This window comes from Schistocerca serialis, chromosome 6, assembly GCF_023864345.2.
Source record: "Schistocerca serialis cubense isolate TAMUIC-IGC-003099 chromosome 6, iqSchSeri2.2, whole genome shotgun sequence".
Classification (NCBI taxonomy): domain Eukaryota; kingdom Metazoa; phylum Arthropoda; class Insecta; order Orthoptera; family Acrididae; genus Schistocerca; species Schistocerca serialis.
In genome coordinates, this window is record NC_064643.1 from 331,198,336 (window position 1) to 331,217,698 (window position 19,363).

Below are 19,363 nucleotides of genomic sequence, written 5' to 3' on the forward strand. Positions count from 1 at the left end.
TTGTGCAATTAGCTAATTTCAACTAAACTTCATTGTCAAGCACATTTGTAACATCTGTATTTCACGTCATTTTCAAATCAGTCTTAATTACAAATAAAAAGTAGCCATGATTAAATAAACATTGCATTACAGCCTACTACGGACCATGTTTACATTTATTAAAACTGACAATAGCTGGGAGAGCAGTTTGCTGACCACATGTCCCTCCATATCTGCATCCAGTGAGGCCTATTAGCTGAGGATGACACGGCGGTCGGTCGGTACTGTTAGGCCTTCCGAGGCCTGTTTGGACGGAGTATTATAATAATGGTGATCTTTCACATATGCCACACTTCCCATATAATTTCCAGCTGAAGTCTATTATTCAGTTCCCTCTTTCAACAGAAAATGTAATATTTTAATTCTTTGCTAAGTATTACCTCTTGGTATTTGATCAAAGCCATAACATTTACACCGGAATGTGCATGATTGTATGTATGTTGACGTGAAAATGGAAATAATGGCTTTTCAAATAAATAATATTTCTTACATTCAAATGTGAGAAATGTGTTTGTCGCCTTTGCTGTTAATAGCTGACAGCAAGGAGGGGCAAGAAGGATGGGAACAGGGGATAAGTGTGGACGTATTATTCTTTGCAATAATTCTCACATATTTCCAGTAATTATTTCTGCAAATGTGCTACACAGGTATAGAACTGCAATACTGTAAACTTAGCAGTTACTGAGTAACTTGGATTTATTTGGTTTCCACACTGCTTGCGGGATATTACATTATTTCCTTAATGCAGCGGCAGGTTTAGTGCTGCCACGCAGTCAAGATGGAAGTAAATCTTTGTAGAACTGATCCCATATAAAGTTCCCAATCATTTCTCTGTCACTCCCTCATGCAGCCCTTACTAAGGTGATAAAAAGCCAACATACTGGCGTAGGGATCCTGAAACAATTCTCAGTACAACCTAAACATGGCTGTAGTAAACTTGACCAGATCCCACAAGGATGCCCCCTCCCCTTGTTACACAATATAATCACATCAGTAGTTTACTATCTGTGGACGAAGAAGATACATGGTGACTTGCTGAGTTTCTGGTTTACATGGCCAAGCTACTTTAATAGCCTCTGGAGAACATGGCCATGCTATACCACACATGTTTTCATTTATGAACCAAAATGCACCAGTCAAGTAAAAAGGAAAAAGAAGGTGTGAAATTTCGAAGTTGAAAACAAGATCACACCAGGAATTTGGACCTTTTGAAATTCTACAGGGTACTGCAGAGCACAACAAGCAACTGTAGAATTAAGAGTCCTGTAGTTCAGTTGCATGGCTGCACGATAATGAAGACCATCTTGGCCCAATCCTGGGCTGTTAAAAAGTCGATTGTCCTGACCAATTTCATGATGGTTGTACGAACTCAGATGTTGGCTCTGTGTGATGGATAAATCCATTTACAAGGCCAGATGTAAAATTTTCTAAGCAAACAAATTGTAATAGGTGGCATCACTGTTGAATAAACATTGTTCAAAGTTTATTTCCTATTTTTCTGCCATAGTTTTTTTTTAATTTTCAGTGTAACACTAAGACAGTTGACATATGAATAGAAATATTTTTGTAACTCATTGGATACCCTGGATATTATCATAACAAGGAAGTAATTTCAGATCGCTGAACCTAAAGGGTAGTATGAATATTCATAGAAATAAAATAAAAAATTAACTTAGCATAAACTAATGAACTATGCTCACCACTTAGGTGTCAAAGTAATATACTTAAAAGCTTTGAGTGGATACCTATGAACTGTTTGTGATACAGTAAGTTTTGAGCAAATTTAGTTTTGGGGCAGGATACAGTCTCAAGCTTTGTGATACAGTAAGTTTTGTGCAAATTTAGTTCTTGGGACAGGATACATTTCCAAGCTTGCAGAATCACTTATCAAAAATGACAATCTTAGAACCTTGTCCCACAAACATATATTACAGTCTGAACCACAAACCTATATTATAGTCTGACAGTATACAGGGTGTTACAAAAAGCTACGGCCAAACTTTCAGGAAACATTCTTCACGCACAAATAAAGAAAAGACGTTATGTGGACATGTGTCCGGAAACTCTTAATTTCCATGTTAGAGCTCATTTTAGTTTCGTCCACCTACGCTCAATGGAGCACGTTATCATGATTTCATACGGGATACTCTACCTGTGCTGCTAGAACATGTGCCTTTACAAGTACGACACAACGTGTGGTTCATGCATGATGGAGCTCCTGCACATTTCAGTCGAAGTGTTTGTACGCTTCTCAACAACAGATTCGGTGACCGATGGATTGGTAGAGGCGGACCAATTCCATGGCATCCACGCTCTCCTGACCTCAACCCTCTTGACTTTCATTTATGGAGGCATTTGAAGGCTCTTGTCTACGCAACCCCGGTACCAAATGTAGAGACTCTTCATGCTCATATTGTGGACGGCTGTGATACGCCATTCTCCAGGGCTGCATCAGCACATCAGGGATTCCATGCAACGGAGAGTGGATGCATGTATCCTCGCTAACGGAGGACATTTTGAACATTTCCTGTTACAAAGTTTTTGAAGTCACACTGGTACATTCTGTTGCTGTGTGTTACCATTCCATGATTTATGTGATTTGAAGAGAAGTAATAAAATTAGCTCTAACATGGAAAGTAAGCGTTTCCAGACACATGTCCACTAACATATTTTCTTTCTTTGTGTGTGAAGAACGTTTCCTGAAAGTTTAGCCGTACCTTTTTGTAACACCCTGTATTGTGGAAAAACAGAGATGTATAGTTTTTTTAATTTTTTCCAGTCCCTACTTTGTGTTATTTAAGTAATCTTTTATTTTATAGTTTGTATTATATGAGAGGTTTGCTTTAACTTCCATTTTCAAAATGTTAGTTTTGTTTCTCTCTTCCAGTTCCTGAGCAATCGGGTTGTACAGTTTGAGTCCATTGTAAAAAATATAGTTCTTTGTGTATGTTACGTTTTCCTCTCGTTCCATGATCAAATGACCTAAATCTCTGAAAGTTATTACATCAACACAGTAACTTTGGTAGCTCTACTGGAGAAACTCTCTTTATTGTCTGTTGGAACATGTTGATTTCTCTCTCTTTTATGACACCTTTATGAAGAACATAAGGAGATATGAGAAATACACAGGTAGATCAAAGAAGTTTGTGCTCAAAAGTAATTAAACGTCTCTGATGAATTAAGATTTTTTTAAACATGTAGGGCAAAATTTAAAGTTGTGTCACAGTCGTTACTCCTAGTGTCATAAATCACAATACACGTTGTTGTTGTTGTTGTTATGGTGGTGGTGGTCTTCAGTCCTGAGACTGGTTTGATGCAGCTCTCCATGCTACACTATCCTGTGCAAGGTTCTTCATCTCCCAATACCTACTGCAACCTACATCCTTCTGAATCTGCTTAATGTATTCATCACTTGGTCTCCCTCTACGATTTTTACCCTCTACGCTTCCCTCCAATACTAAACTGGTGATCCCTTGATGCCTCAGAGCATGTCCTACCAACCGATCCCTTCTTATAGTCAAGTTGTGCCACAAACTTCTTTTCTCCCCAATCCTATTCAATACGTCCTCATTAGTTATATGATCTACCCATCTAATCTTTAGCATTCTTCTGTAGCACCATATTTCGAAAGCTTCTGTTCTCTTCTTGTCCAAACTAGTTATCGTCCATGTTTCACTTCCATACATAGCTACGCTCCATACAAATACTTTCAGAAACGACTTACTGACACTTAAATCTATACTCGATGTTAACAAATTTCTCTTCTTCAGAAACGCTTTCCTCGCCATTGCCAGTCGACATTTTATATCCTCTCTACTTCGACCATCATCAGTTATTTTTCTCCCCAAATAGCAAAACTCCTTTACTACTTTAAGTGTCTCATTTCCTAATCTAATTCCCTCAGCATCACCCGACTTAATTCGACTACATTCCATTATCCTCGTTTTGCTTTTGTTGATGTTCATCTTATATCCTCCTTTCAAGACACTATCCATTCCGTTCAACTGCTCTTCCAAGTCCTTTGCTGTCTCTGACAGAATTACAATGTCATCGGCGAACCTCAAAGTTTTTATTTCTTCTCCATGGATTTTAATACCTACCCCGAATTTTTCTTTTGATTCCTTCACTGCTTGCTCAATATAGAGATTGAATAACATTGGGGAGAGGCTACAACCCTGTCTCACTCCCTTCCCAACCACTGCTTCCCTTTGATGTCCCTCGACTCTTATAACTGCCATCTGGTTTCTGTACAAATTGTAAATAGCTTTTCGCTCCCTGTATTTTACCCCTGCCACCTTCAGAATTTAAAAGAGAGTATTCCAGTGAACATTGTCAAAAGCTTTCTCTAAGTCTACAAATGCTAGAAACGTAGGTTTGCCTTTCCTTAATCTAGCTTCTAAGATAAGTCGTAGGGTCAGTATTGCCTCACGTGTTCCAATATTTCTACGGAACCCAAACTGATGTTCCCCAAGGTCAGCTTCTACCAGTTTTTCCATTCGTCTGTATTAAACTGATTGTTTGGTAATTTTGACATCTGTCAGCACCTGCTTTCTTTGGGATTGGAATTATTATATTCTTCTTGAAGTCTGAGGGTATTTTGCCTGTCTCATACATCTTGCTCACCAGATGGTAGAGTTTTGTCAGGACTGGCTCTCCCAAGGCCGTCAGGAATACACATTTAAATGGTAACAAAAGAAAAATTCACCTTGTGAAAACTAAAAATACACAAGAAGACAGTTCTTATACTTAGGATGTGAAATTCCAAGTACTGCCAATAGACAGTTTGAAGTAGAAAAAACTGTAATTAGCTTTCAGAACTGTCACTTCCTTTACTCTTTGTCCAATATGTAGGAATTACCACCACTAAACCAGCTAAACACTGAATGCAAACAGAAGACCTATCCCTCTTGTGGATATCCAGTACTTTATTGCTGAGCGTACTGTACAGACTGACTCATGCTACAACACACAGGCCATTTGGATTTTCCTGAAATCGGAAAATGGGAACTTGCCTTCCGATATCTGTTTATCTGTTTGCATCCCACCACTCTCCTGCAGTTATCCTCACTCCCCTCCCCCTCCTCCTCCTCGTCTCTCTCTCTCTCTCTCTCTCTCTCTCTCTCTCTCTCTCTCTCTGTGTGTGTGTGTGTGTGTGTGTGTGTGTGTGTGTGTGTGTGTGTTTGTGTGCCCTAACTTGCACTATTTTCTCAACTTTTCTTTTCTCTCCCTTTTAATCCATATTTAATTCACACTCTATGCTTCTATCTCTTCTAGGCTGAAGCTGCCATAGTGCTCTTTGACCTACTGCTCTGACTTCTCCGCTTTCATCTTTGTCCCCCCTTAACCTCACAATATGTGGACCCCTCTCAGTACCTGAGTGAGATGTCTCAACTTTCAACCTTCCTTAAACTATTCCCCTTCCTCCCTGTAGGAGAAACTAACAATTTAAATGTTAAGCACAGCATCATTTTTATTGACAGCCTATGTCATGTTTTCTGCCAAAAGGATCAGCCGTCATAGTTTTCCTTTGGAAGAAATTGCTTCACACTGTCAAACAGTAGAAACTCCAAGTTGGAATATCAACAATATAAGGGAAATATAGATTGCTGCTTACTGTAAAGATGACATGTTAAGTTGCAGAAAAATATAATTAAAAGACACTTACACATTAGCCACAGCCTTCAACAACACACACACACACACACACACACACACACACACACACACACACCACTGGATTCTGGTCCAAGCTGCCAGAGATGGCGATCATGTGAGTGTGAGGTGCACTTGCTTGTATGAATGATTGTGTGTGCGTTTCTCTTTCTTTTTCTCATGAAGGCTGTGGCTGAAAGATAATGCAAAAGTGTCTTTTACTTGTGCCTGTCGGCAACTTAATGTGTCGTCTTTAGGGTAAGTGGCAATCTATTTTTTCCCTGTATTGTTGCCTCACACTGTACTAAACACGAGTTTGGTTGAAGCATTGTTTGAATTTCCATCACAGTTTGGATTTAGCCTGTCTTAATCTTAGTCTTGTAATGAAAAAAGCAAACAAACAAAAGAAAAAGATAGCTATCCGCTAGACGTAGCCTTCCTGGAGTAATATAAATGATTTTTTACAGGTAAGTGTCAAGGAGGAGGCACCTCATAATAACACTGAGAAGGTACCAGTATCGGACAGAAAGAGTTCTGTTAACTATGAGAGTGATCCTGAAATTCCGGTGAGTCTCAGATCTCTTGTTTTATATGTAAATATAACATTGTACATCACTTTTTTTAGCTTGTTCTCATAACAAACCATTTGTTGCAGGCTCCTGGAACAGTGATAAGTGAAATTGCTCGTTGGCAGAGTGTCATCAATGAAACTGAACAACTCTGGATGAAAAATGCAGAGGCTGTAATGTCAGACAATTCCAACAACTTACATAAAATTGAAATTGTGAAAAATGATAGCAAAAGCAGAAGTATTAATACTAATAAAAGTGAAATTAGACCAAAAATTGCAGAAATTTACCTTCAAGAGATTAGCAAAACAAAAACAAAAGAAGACCTGAATGGAAAAACTGTGAATAATGTTGAGACATATGAAGATGATATAAACAGTTTACGACAGAACAGGATTGTGAAAACTAAGGTTTCAAGTATGAATCGCCAGGAGAGCAGCAACACACACAGTACACAGAAAGATGTTGGAGAAGCATACACACAAGAGATAAACAGCTTAAGACAAAATGGAGGAATTAAGAATAAAATTTCAAATATAAGTGTTTCAGACAATAATAATATTAATGGAACGAGAGGGCTTGATAACACTGTTGAAGTAAAACATAAAATTCATGAGACAGCAAGGACTTTTGTTCAACACAATGACAATACAAAACAAAACGGAAATGTTAAAATGAGAACAGGTGCTCATAATTATCAAATAAACAACAGCAGCAACCCAAAGGAAAATAAAGTGACATCTGAAACACCACAACAAACTATCCAAAATGGACACAGCAAACGAAATGTTAAACCAGTGCCAAAACCAAGAACAGAAGGAAACATTGATATAGTTCACTTGAAAACAAATATCAGTGAGACAGTTTCACATATTGAGATTGTGAACAAAAGTCCAGAAATAACTGTTAGCACAGCATCAGATAACAGTGAAAGCGATGTAAATAATACATTTAGACAAGCAATGAAAGAACGACATTTACATTCATCATGTAAACAAGATACGATGTCGGTAACAAGTGAAGGCAGTATAAATTCATCAGATAGTGAAGTCTACAATCTCTTGCCATCTGTGAAACGATTAGCCAAACAGTTCCAAGGAATGCATGAGAGTGACTCATCAGCTTCTTCAGTCAAGGTAAGAACTGTTTCTTTCATTGTTTGTTGTATGTTCCAGAAATACAAAATCACTGTGAAGCATGATGGCAGTTCTGTAAAGAGAGAGCGTGTGTGTGTGTGTGTGTGTGTGTGTGTGAGAGAGAGAGAGAGAGAGAGAGAGAGAGAGAGAGAGAGAGAGAGGGAGTGGGTGCGTGCAATGTGCGTGTGTGCATGAGAATAAATCTGTGAGATTTTCTCCAGTTCTTGTTTATGTGCCAATACACTACTCTATGGTTCTATAATACTTTCAATTATCTCTTGTTTATGTGCCAATACACTGCTCTGTGCTTCTATAATATGTTGAGTTATCTTTCCTCATGCCAATACTGGTATGATTTTCCAGTACGTATTAACATCAGTCAGAAACAGAGTACTGGATGAGCACTGACTTTGAATGTTGAAAACATCTTATAAGGAAAAGTCTAAGAAAACTGCAGTACCTGCAAAAATGTTAAGAGAATCATACTGAAAATTATGTGCAAGAGGATGATACTGAAACTTGTGTGCAAACCATTTGTTGGATCAACAATTTCAATGATTGCTTTATCATAATCTAGAAACTCTATAAAATGTGTTGACACATTGTAAGGTCATTAACTACTTTTGTATAGCCTTAGGCTAAAATTGCAAAATGTCTGGCACCAATTTCCTTCCTAATGAGGTAAAATCTACTATCTAAATTCATTTCCAACTCCAGCATGCGTACTGAGAGGGATGCCTGGATGTCAGCAGTGTTAGGAGATGGATCACATACTTCAAAGATGGGAACATAAGCATCCACGATCAACTCATAGTGATTGCTCTCAAAATGCCCGCTATGCAACAAGGAAAAAGTTGACGAGTTCATTGAAAAAGACAAACTGTCATTGTCAGTGAAATCACAACAATACTTACAATAGGGCATATTCCGGTGCAGAAATAACTCAAAGCTTGGAATACTGAAAAGTTTGTGTCCAAAGACCACAAAGTTTAGAAATGAACCATCATCCAAAACTTTCTTCAGAGCTTCTGAAGCTAAGTGAATAATTCCAGAATAAATTTTCACTCTGCAATGTACCGCACTAAACTGAAACTTCATTCTGGAATCAACCTTCAAGGTTGTGGCTAAGCCGTGTCTCCACAGTATCCTTTCTTCCAGGAATGATAGTCTCACTATTTATGCGAGAGAACTTCTGTGATGTTGAGAAGGTGGGAGATGGGGTACTGGCAAAAGTGGTGGATCATGCTTTGTGCTCAGATAACTCAGCTGGCAGAACACTTGCTCGCAAAAGGGAAAGACCCAGATTTGGGTACTGGTCCAGCATACAGTTTTAATCTGCCAGGCAGTTTGACAAGAGTAAATTTTCTGAAGAATATTGTGGCAAGTTATGAAAGCCAGTTGCATCATTATGACCCCAAAACAAAACACTAGAATACAGAAAAGAACCACTTGCAGCTACAATCAAAAAAGAAAGTGACGACAGTACAGTCTACTGGGAATATTATGAGCAACTTGTGGGTTACAGACAGTTCCACAATGGTCAATTTTCAAGAACCTGGGTGGGCAGTTAATGCTGTCTGCTACATCGAGACACTTTTGAAACTCCTCCACACATTGCATGATAAATGCCTTGGGAAATCATTGTGATGCAAGTGCATAGGTGTCTACGGCCACAGTCTGATAAAATGAAAGTTTTCTGGGCATAGATCTGCATCATGCTTAAAATAACTGCCACTGGATGAATGAAACTGCTGTTCTGGCCATAGCTGCTGCCATGGCCTTCCTCTCAGTCTCAAACTGTGGCCGAAATATTGGATTTATTTGAGCCATGATAGTTATTTTACAACATGACATGGCTCTACATCTAGAAAACGTTATGTTAAGAACATCCTGCAGCACAATAACATGTTGTCATGGTGGTGAAAATTAGGACACCTTCACCATAATCCAACTGTTGAATAAAACAATAAGTTTACTGTTACCAGTCACTGTTTATATATTTCTGCAAGTGTTTCAAAGGTTTAAACCTCTGTCATCAGGTGGATTTACATGGCAGGTGAATGTTTTGTCACGACTTTGGATTAATACAATAAAAATACCTCCATAGAGGGATTTTTATTTTTATTGTATTTTACTTTCAAACTTATAATATTGTTCATCCTTCCAGTCAAAGACCTCCATAAAACTGCGAGTTATGGACTGAAATAGTGTCTTATTTTTATCTACAGGCCAGTGCCACAGGTTACTCCAAATTCATAACACAACATGTACATGCCTTATTAGTTCATATAAATCCATCTGGTGATGGAGATTTAAACATTTGAAAAATGTTGTGGAAACAAATTAACAGTGCTGGTAACAGTAAACTTACTGTATTGTTTCGTATCAGTAACAGTCACAGTAAAGCCTAACCAAAAATTGTGTTCATGATTATTGCTTTAGAACTGTCTAATCACAACTAAATAAAACAATTTTTTCTTGCCATACATGTTTCATCTTTATTATTGGCAAGGCATCTTTAGCAGTAAACTTCGTAGATGCTGGCCTACATGAGTTCTTTTTCCTGCTTATCTGTAGTTCTTCTGCTTTCTGACATATGAAATTTCAGTTTTAACAGCTTTAAGAAATGAATGTTTGTTTACTTGATACTACATACAACTGAGAAAGGCAGGATAAGAAATAGTTAATGATCTAATCAAAACATTTTCACAATGATTACCAGCATTTCAGTTCTGAGAAATAACAGCTACAAAACTAACACTTGAGGGCATCCAGTAAGTGCTTTGTCAGTATCTTTGGGCAGATGCTAGAGCAGAATTATATGCTGTGGGAATCTTCAGACCTATAGAATTACGGGAAAATGTAAGCAGAGAAATAGAGACTATATTGAAAAATTACAGAAAAGTCTGTAGATTAAAATGATGTACATAGTTGGTCTAAAAAATAAAAATTATTGCTCATAACAGTGGGCTGCTCATAACTTTCAGTGTGGCCCTTCCAACTGTTATTTTTTATTCCATGCTTACTTTTATAACAATGAAAGTTAGGTGGAAATTCCATACAAAAGAGATGAAAATATCGTATATAACCCATCTTTTTCATTTCTAGTGTCCAAGCCCTGTGCCGATGTGGAATCGAACAGATGGGAAGCTGAAGACAGCGTCAACTCCAGAGAGACTCACCCCAGATGCAACCCCTCCTATGGAGGGCCCCATGAGTGGAAGACACAACCTAAGCCCAAATCATGCAACGCGAGAGGTTAGCTACTTGCGTCACCATAAAGATGTTAAGGCAGTTCATAGAAAGTGAGAGTCATTTCAATAGACACTTGTGGTGCTGGAATGAACACTGCTGCTTTTTTTCTTTTTTAATAAAGTTACACTTCTGTTGTCCTGCTTCAGCACCTTTTCCTCAAAAAACAGTACGAGGTTGTACAGAAGAAATTTTCTTGATGCTGCAAAACAGTTGCATTTATATACCGTAGTAATACGCTTCTTTCACAGCTTCTCCAGACACAGAATACTGATACACTTGCTTCCCACGACACAAGACTGGTCCCGATGCAAAAATAAATTTTCTACATGTAATCTATGTCATTTTGCACAGCAGCATGTGAAGCTATGTACAGTACTTGCAGGCACACTTATTACATATCACTGCCTCCCATGGACCTCACATAGCTATGCTCAATCAAACTTAAATTTCTTGCACACCACACACAACAGCAGGTTGCATAAACTAATTTTTGTGCCTAAGTCTGCACGATGGATTCTTGCACAATTTTGAATTCCTGGAAAATAATGTTTTTTATTTTTATTTTTTTTAAGCTTGGAAATCGGATAATATATTGTTTCTAGCTATGAAGATGCGGTACCTTAATACAACACCCTAGACAGTGTAGCATCTAGGAATTCCAGATGATGATAACTGTAGCATAAATTTATAAAATCTGAAATACTATATGTACAGTTACAAAGAGAGATTGGTAGGTAGATTCTTACCTTGAGGTGGTGAAATACCAAGCACTGTCAACAGACACATTTAAAAGTAGAAAAAACTCCACCTGGTAATTGGTAGTGTTAGTTCCTTGCTCTGGGAGAAAAGGAAGATAAATTGGGAAAGGTCACTCAGATACCTGTGTTGAGAAGTAACCAGCTCCTGTGAGGAGGATGAGGGGTGCCTTTATGCTTCACTGCATTGAAAATAAAATAAAATCAAAGCAGGAGAATGGTTGCACTATCTACCTCTAATACTGGTTCAAACAATGGAAAGTCCAGGTTGGACTATCAACAGTATTATGAAAAGGGTAGACTACTTCTCACAGTAAATATGATACATTGATTTGTACACAGGCTCAATGAAAAGACTGTTACACATTGAGCTTTTGGCCAAAGCCTTTTACAGAAAAGTAAACACATTCACACAAGCAAGCACACTTCACACACTCATGACCACTGTCCCTGGCCTCTCTGACCAGAATACAGCTGTCATGGTGAATGAAAGCAGCAATCCAGAATGAGGCCAGGAAGGGGGAGGGATAGCAGGCTTGGCAGAGAGGAGATTGCTGTCTGATGGAGTGTTCAGGAACTAGGTGGCAGAAGGACAAGGTTACAAGGCACAGCATTGGAGGCTGTGGTGAAGGGAGCAGGGGAGCAGAGAAGGGGAGGAGACCGAGGTATATTTGGCAGAGAGCGGCACACAATTATTTATTTATTTTTTTTTATTTATTGATTTATTTAACCTGGCAAGGGTGGGGGAATGTGAATTCGGATGAGACGATAGGAGAGATGGGGCAGAAATTTTTCAGTGGAAGGCGAGGGGGACAGTAGAGTACTGTAGGGTGCAGCTGGGATAATTTCAGGAGCAGAGAATATGTTGTAAGGGTAACTCCCATCTGCACAGTTCAAAAAAGCTGGTGGTGGTTGGGATCCAGATGGCCTGGTTTGTGAAGCAGCCATTAAACTCAAGCTTACTATGTTCAGCTGCATATTGTGCCACAGATTGGTCCATTTTGCTCTTGGCCATAGTTTGGTAGCTGACAGTAATCCTAGTGGGCAGCTTGTTGGTAATAAATAAGAATCTGTGCAATGATTACAGCAGAGCTGGTATTGAGGTATATCACATAATGCTCATTCTCTAAGCTTATCCAGTCTCTCTTCCAAAGATACTAATTTATGAAAAATAATGGTTTTCACACACTTTCTTACACAATCAGTTTCAGTCTCAAAATGACCCTCTTCAGTTGTCTACGTACAACATAAATACTAAAGTGAAGCACACTGAGTAATTACAAAAACAGTCAACATTTTGTAATCGTCATTCATAACCTATTTGCTACTTACCTTATGCCACCATAATCAGATTTATGACAAATCACAACTGCTACCAAGCATCATGTCAACACTCCAATGTGTTAATTCAGATATAAATCTGGAGCACATGGTATATTTGTGGCAAAAAACTTGGCATAACTTGAAGCTGTAAATCATCACCTCATGAAAATAATACTCACTTATATACCAATACACTTTCATATGAACCATACTGGTGTGTTACAATTTGGGTAGTGGATCTCTGATCTGTCCAATATCTGGCCATTGTACTTACTTGATACAGTTACTAAGTGGTGCAGCACACCTCTAGAACAGGTTGCATTAGTGTCTTGTATGCAGTTTAACACATGTACCAATCTTATCCAGAGTACTCCCAATGAATGTAAGCCTCCCATTCATCTTCTCTATTATTGGACTTGCATTTGGGTGCTTGATGGTTCAGATCCATGTTCAGCCATCCATATTTTAGTTTTCCTCCAGATTTTGGTTTTCTGTGATTTCTCTAAACTCCTACAGGCAAATAATGGGGTGGTTCCTTTGAAAAGGGCACAGCCAATTTCCTTCCTTGTCCTTTCATAATCCAAGTTTGTGCTCTGTCTCTACTGATCTCATTGTCAACTGGACATTAAAGTCTAATCTTCCTTCCTTCCTTATCTGTTACTGATTTTATGTATTCATTCCATCTCACTTTGAATCACTTCATACCATTAGCATAGACATTTTCACAATAAGACAAGCTACATAATTTAGCTACTAAAGTAATCAAGTTCTCTTGGGTTAGTTTCCTGGTTTATGAGTATTACCCACATAGAGAAAGGATTTTCATTCAGTGCACCTAGTAGAAATATTGTTGAAGTCATTCTGGTAGCAAAAGAAATGCAGATACTTGGTACTTAAAATATTAACAAAGGAAATATTAAAAATCTATGACAGGAGATGGTTGGGAGGGGTAGTAAAGTAGACAGTGGCAACTGATTGAAAAGTGCATACAGGGTGGGAAAAATAAAATATTGATAAGCCTGACATGGAATTGGCCCTTGTTCATGAACAGGAGTACCGCCCATCACAGAAAATGCTTGCAACCATAACTTCAGTGCACTAATCGGTTGACCTGACATTGCACACACACATCTCTGTCCAAAGTACTGTGTTATTACATTCAAGTAAGTGAGTGAGAAGAACAGAAGTGTTTAGTGACCAGTTGAATGCAACACAAAATAGTGCTCATGATAAAACAGTGTTTTTTTTGCATGTTCTGCAAAGCACAATTTGTGAAAAATGTCTCTGTGTGCAGAACTGTTCGTGCAAGAGCTTAAGACTGGAAGTGTTTTGGAAAAACATCCATAAATATCTGCAATACAACCCTTAGTGGCAAAATGAGCTCTCTATGAATTAAAACCTTAACTAACCAAAAAGAGTTTGAACACAATAAAACACTGTTAGAGTCTTACTGTAAGTACTTCCTGGGACAATTTTACTTGGCCCATCTTGCACTTTCTTTGAGTGACCTACCTACTACCAACTTCCTGCCCACCCATACCCTGGCCCCCTCCCCAGCCTATGTTTTTTTGAATTTTGGATTTCTTATCAATTTCTATTCAGCTGACTACTCAATCTATGCCTTTGGTGCCTCTAAGTCAGTTGCTTTCACTCTTAATGAATTATTTCTTCACAAGAAATTCCTCCTATTGATTAAAATACTCTCCTCTCATAGTATTTCTCCCAAAAGTCTTGCACAAATAAGTATTGTACTTTGCGTGTATGTTGTTGGTTAACTGCTCTCCCTCTATGCAGAGTAATTAGTTAAGACCATTTGCAACATTCCTACATAAAAGCATGTGGGTCACATTTCTGTATCCCCAGTGGATGAAAGAGAATACAGTTCATTACAGTACCTGTAAGCTATGAGGCTATGTTATTGGAGCCATGTAACTTGTTTCCCCCTGTTCAAGAAGCAAGAGCACTTCTAACAGCAGTTTAAAAAACCAAGCTGTTTTCAGAATTCTATTTTTTATTCTTTTCTGCTACACTGTCTAGGTGACTGATAAAATAACTAGATCTGTTGTAGACATTCAACATATGATGTTTTACAAAGTACTGATGTACAGGCAGAATTTTAAATAGCAGACATGTAACTCTGAATCCAGATTCTGTGTGTAATAAAACTATCTGGTTTCAGGAGTTGTCAATGACTATCAGTTGTGTGGGTTATTAAATTCACAATAAAATAAACCAACTTTCTCAATAGTAATTGTGTACTTCAATAAACATAAAGTACACAATTCCCTCTGCCAGGTGCTTAATTGTGAATAGCAGGGTATTTATGTAGATGTCGATAGGCTATAACTGGAAAAGCAGCACTTCTTTTCGAAGCAGCTGTTTTCTGTTTTTAGAGTAAAGTGTTATTGTGTAACTACTTTAAGAATAAAATAAGTAAGCTAGTACCTAGCCCGCTCGGCTAGTCCTGCAGCCCAACACACTGCTTCCCGAGCGGAAAGGTGTGCCGGTTCGGCATGAATCTGCCCAGTGGATTAGTGTCGAGATCCGGTGTGCAGGCCAGCCTGTGATTGGTTTTTAAGGCGGTTTTCCATCTGCCCTCAGCAAATGTGAGCTGGTTCCCCTTATTTTGCCTCAGTTACACTATGTCAGCAATTGCTGCACAAACACTGTCTCCATGTACACATACACCATAATTACTCTACCATGCAAACACTGGGGTTACACTTGTCTGGAATGAGACATTCCTTGGGGGGGGGGGGGGTTCCCCCTGGGGGCCGAACCGTACAATAATAACCCTAGATTCTGAGTGGGGCGGTGGTGGGGAGAGTTGGATAGCTGTGGCCTGTTGTTGGGGCTGTGTACCACTTTGGGCTACGGCAGGGGCAAAGCCTCTCTGTCATTTCTGGTCCCCAGTTAAATACATATGCGCATACATACAAGCTAGAACCTATAATTGTCATAACATAAAGAACCTTTACTGATAATTTATAGTTTTGTACAACATAGGAACAGTTTGCAGCAGTGCTTCCCATTGATTAATTCAACATCTCTGAGGAGTTTCCTGTGTATTGAAATTGTGATGTGTAGACGAATATGTAACTGGGTCAAAAGTAAAATTAACGAAAGGGAACTATAAAATTCTGAGACAGTTCCAGAAGTTACTTACCTTGGCAGTGGTGAATGACCAGAGGACTTTCAGACAATGGTAATGATTCCAATAGCAAAGAAACAAATATCCGATGGATGGATGGATTTAATATTGTTGAGTGCTAAACTGCTTGGCCATCAGCGCCATTTCATGTATGGGTGAATGAACAGTGCTCTTGTTAAAACAAAAAGGAAAGGCAATATAACGATAGCGACAGTAATAGAAAATGTCACAAATTGCAGGTACTGCCAGACAGTTTGACTCTTTTCACATGCAGTAAAGTTAAGAACCATTAATAACAGATTGGAAAAAGTAATGGAGGAGAATTTGGCTGAAGAGAACTTGGCTTTAAACATAATACAGGCAGAAGAGATACAGTAGGACTCTTGCAAATTTTGGGGGAGAAGTTTATTGAAAAGGGAAGAGAGCTATATATGTGTTTATGTGTTTTATACAGGAGAAATTCATTTGATAATGTAGCTTGGGATAAGCTTGCAACTATAATGAAGGAAACGAGAGTTGACTGGAAAACAGGGAGAGTTATAAATTCATTATATTTGAACCAAAAAGTATCAGTGAGAGTGAGAGGAAAAGTACCAACTGGGCAGAACTAGGAAATGGACTAAGAAAACGCTTCTGTCTATTGCCAACACTCTTGAGTCAGTGGTTAGAAAATATGACTGCCCATTGCCCACTGGATGACAAGGAGGCAAAAATTGGAGGAGGAGGAGGAAGAAGAAGAAGAAGAAGAAGAAGAATGTATTGTTTGAGGTTTGCAGATGACATGGTCCTTGTAGTAACAGATGAAAAAGAATTACAGGATATAGTAGGTATCATCGAAGCTAAAGGAAAGATTTATGGAATGATAATCTGTACAAAGAAATCAAAAGTAATGGCAATAGGAGGAAATAAAAATGTTAAGATAATGCTGAATGGAGAAATATTAGAACATGTGCAAAACTGTAAATGCGTAGAAAACATGGTAGAAACCGAATGGAAGAGCAGAACAGATATTAAAACCAGGAAAACAATGACAAAATGAGCATTTTGCAAGAAAAGGAGAATTTTCATGGACAAAGATTTGAGAAAAAGTCCAATAAAATCTTTCGTATGGAGTGTCCTGTATGGTGTTGAAATATGGACATTGAGGAAGTAAGACAAAGCAATACTAGAGGCTTTTGAGATGTGAATATGGTGGAGAATGGCAACAAAAAGTTGCAGGGATAGAGTGAAAAATGGGGAGGTACTGAGAAGAGCAAAGACAAGAACTGGATGTAATAAAAAGAGGGAAAATAAACTTGATTAGACATATATTGAGGGGCCCTTTTGTCTTAGAGAAATACGAGGAAGGAAAAAGGGGGCAAGGGAGAGAGAAAGGCAAAAGAAAATGAATGTGGCAGAAAATTTGTAGCTGAGTATTTTCCATCACTAAAAAAAATAGATGAATCACCGTCACAAAAATAAATACTTGGTATATTGCCCCTCCCTACACACACACACATATATATATTTCAGATTATCAAATCAGCATCCAAGAACATGCAAATGTGTACAAGAACTTCCCATCCTGTGGAATCCCTGCCAGTTCGAAAGAAACTTAGCCACTCCTATAAATTAAATGATTATCAAACTTCAAGGACTGAAAATTACTACTAGCTACATGACAAATATCAGTGTTCACTGTAAAACTCCACAACAGGCACTAGTGTGTTGTAGACAGATTTCTTTTGTTACAGATGTAAGTAACTAATTTCTTTGACAAATACTAATGTAATCAGGTAAATACTAGACTTTCAATAGAAAATAAAGAATAGCTATTTAATATAACCGAAGCAGCAGCAGCAGCTTTTTTCAAGGTACATTATCTGCTTTCTTTATAACTTGTTAGGTTAAATTTGTCTGACATAAGCACAGATAGTATTACGAATTAAAGTGATAGTTTGTTGTTGATAAGGTGTACAGATTATGTTTCTATGATTTTTTTTTTTAAATGTACATCTCAACTAGCTCCACATCCCTTAATTTCTTCTTCATGGTGGAATTTACAGAACATGATGAATGAATGAGAAGAAAAGAAAAGAATTTTACGTAATATAGGTTGATTAGATGGTAAGTAAGTTATGGGAAGCTCTATTGTTCTAACAACAATCAGTTTTTCCATTTTTGACGGTAGTAATTCTAATGTGTGCACTGATAAGACAAGCATATAAACTGATTGTGCAAATTTACATTTGTAGCATACATCTCACTGCACTCCAAGTCTGGAAGAATTTTTTAATTCATGCTTATACAACTGTGTTATTTTATCACAAGAGACTAGTCTTTGTCAAATTACCTAACAATGAAAATGAACATAGGTACACAGCCTGACAGCAAGGAGTATCTCCAGGGAGTTTCGTGAAGGCCTCAAACGAAACTTGCCAGCGCAGATGGATCGAAACTTGTACACTCATGGACATGATTCGAGCCAGTCTCCACCGAGAAGCATTCAGAGGAACAGTGTGATTAGACAGGAGGATGACTCAACACCTGGATACACTTCAGATGACAGCAGCTTCCTCTCATCCTCACCTCCAAATGAACTGCAAGTGGAACAGAAGACTATATCAGTTTCAATGCCGTCTCTGAACGAAAAGCCTAGGGCAAAGACTTTGCAATCTAGCATCGCATTTTGGGAGCAACTGCAACATAAATGAACATCAATACTGTGAAATCCACTCATCCTACTGACATTACAAAAGCTTATACGATTTGTTTCGCAAACATCTTGATTTACCGAGTACCATTACATGTGGTATCTCTTCATATCTGAGATTATGACATACTTGTATAATCATAAATAAACTGCCCATCAGTATTACTTTTTCTTCGCCATGTATACTGATAGATATTACACAGACCACTTTATTTTCCAATTACTTCACATTCTCTGTGTAATTAAATAAATGAGTGAAAAAGTGACCAGATGCTTTAAGCATAACTAGCCACTCATAAGGTTTCCTTTTATAGACAAATCTCTGTGAACTTTGAAAATCATATATTTTATTTCTGGATGATCTTTCATTATTTCACAGTGATACCTTATCATTCAAGACTGTTAATCAATGAAGTAGTATAGTTTGTAAGTGCCAAACAGATATTATTGTTTTACTTCTGAAAGATTCCAAAGATTATGTGCCTTTGTAAACAGGTGTATTAGTACACAATGTGTATATTATGTATATCATGTATTAATAATGTACTAAACAATCATATATGTACATATTTTGTAATGTTTCTAAATAAATGATGTAAATTACAATAAAGACAAAATACAAGTAAAAGTTTTTATTTAATGATTCACAGAGAAAATACTTATGACAATTGGCAAGCCAGAACCTGATGTTGAATGTTTGGATTCCAATTATTAAAGACAATTTTTGAACCAGGCACAACACATAGTATAAAATGTAATATGCATTAGCTAAATAAGTAACTGTTGAGTAT

At 37.9% G+C, this 19,363-nt stretch overlaps 1 protein-coding gene across 1 annotated transcript in view; it reads left to right on the plus strand.

The window, feature by feature from the left end:
• LOC126484449 (uncharacterized) overlaps positions 1–19,104 on the plus strand; it is a 397,416-nt gene extending 378,312 nt beyond the window's left edge. The window contains exons 17-20 of the mRNA XM_050107970.1: positions 6,159–6,257; positions 6,347–7,396; positions 10,505–10,654; positions 18,235–19,104. Of these exons, the coding sequence (XP_049963927.1) occupies positions 6,159–6,257; positions 6,347–7,396; positions 10,505–10,654; positions 18,235–18,573 (1,638 nt within the window). The 3' untranslated portion in view covers positions 18,574–19,104. The remainder of the gene's footprint in view (positions 1–6,158; positions 6,258–6,346; positions 7,397–10,504; positions 10,655–18,234) is intronic.
• Positions 19,105–19,363: the final 259 nt, after the last annotated feature.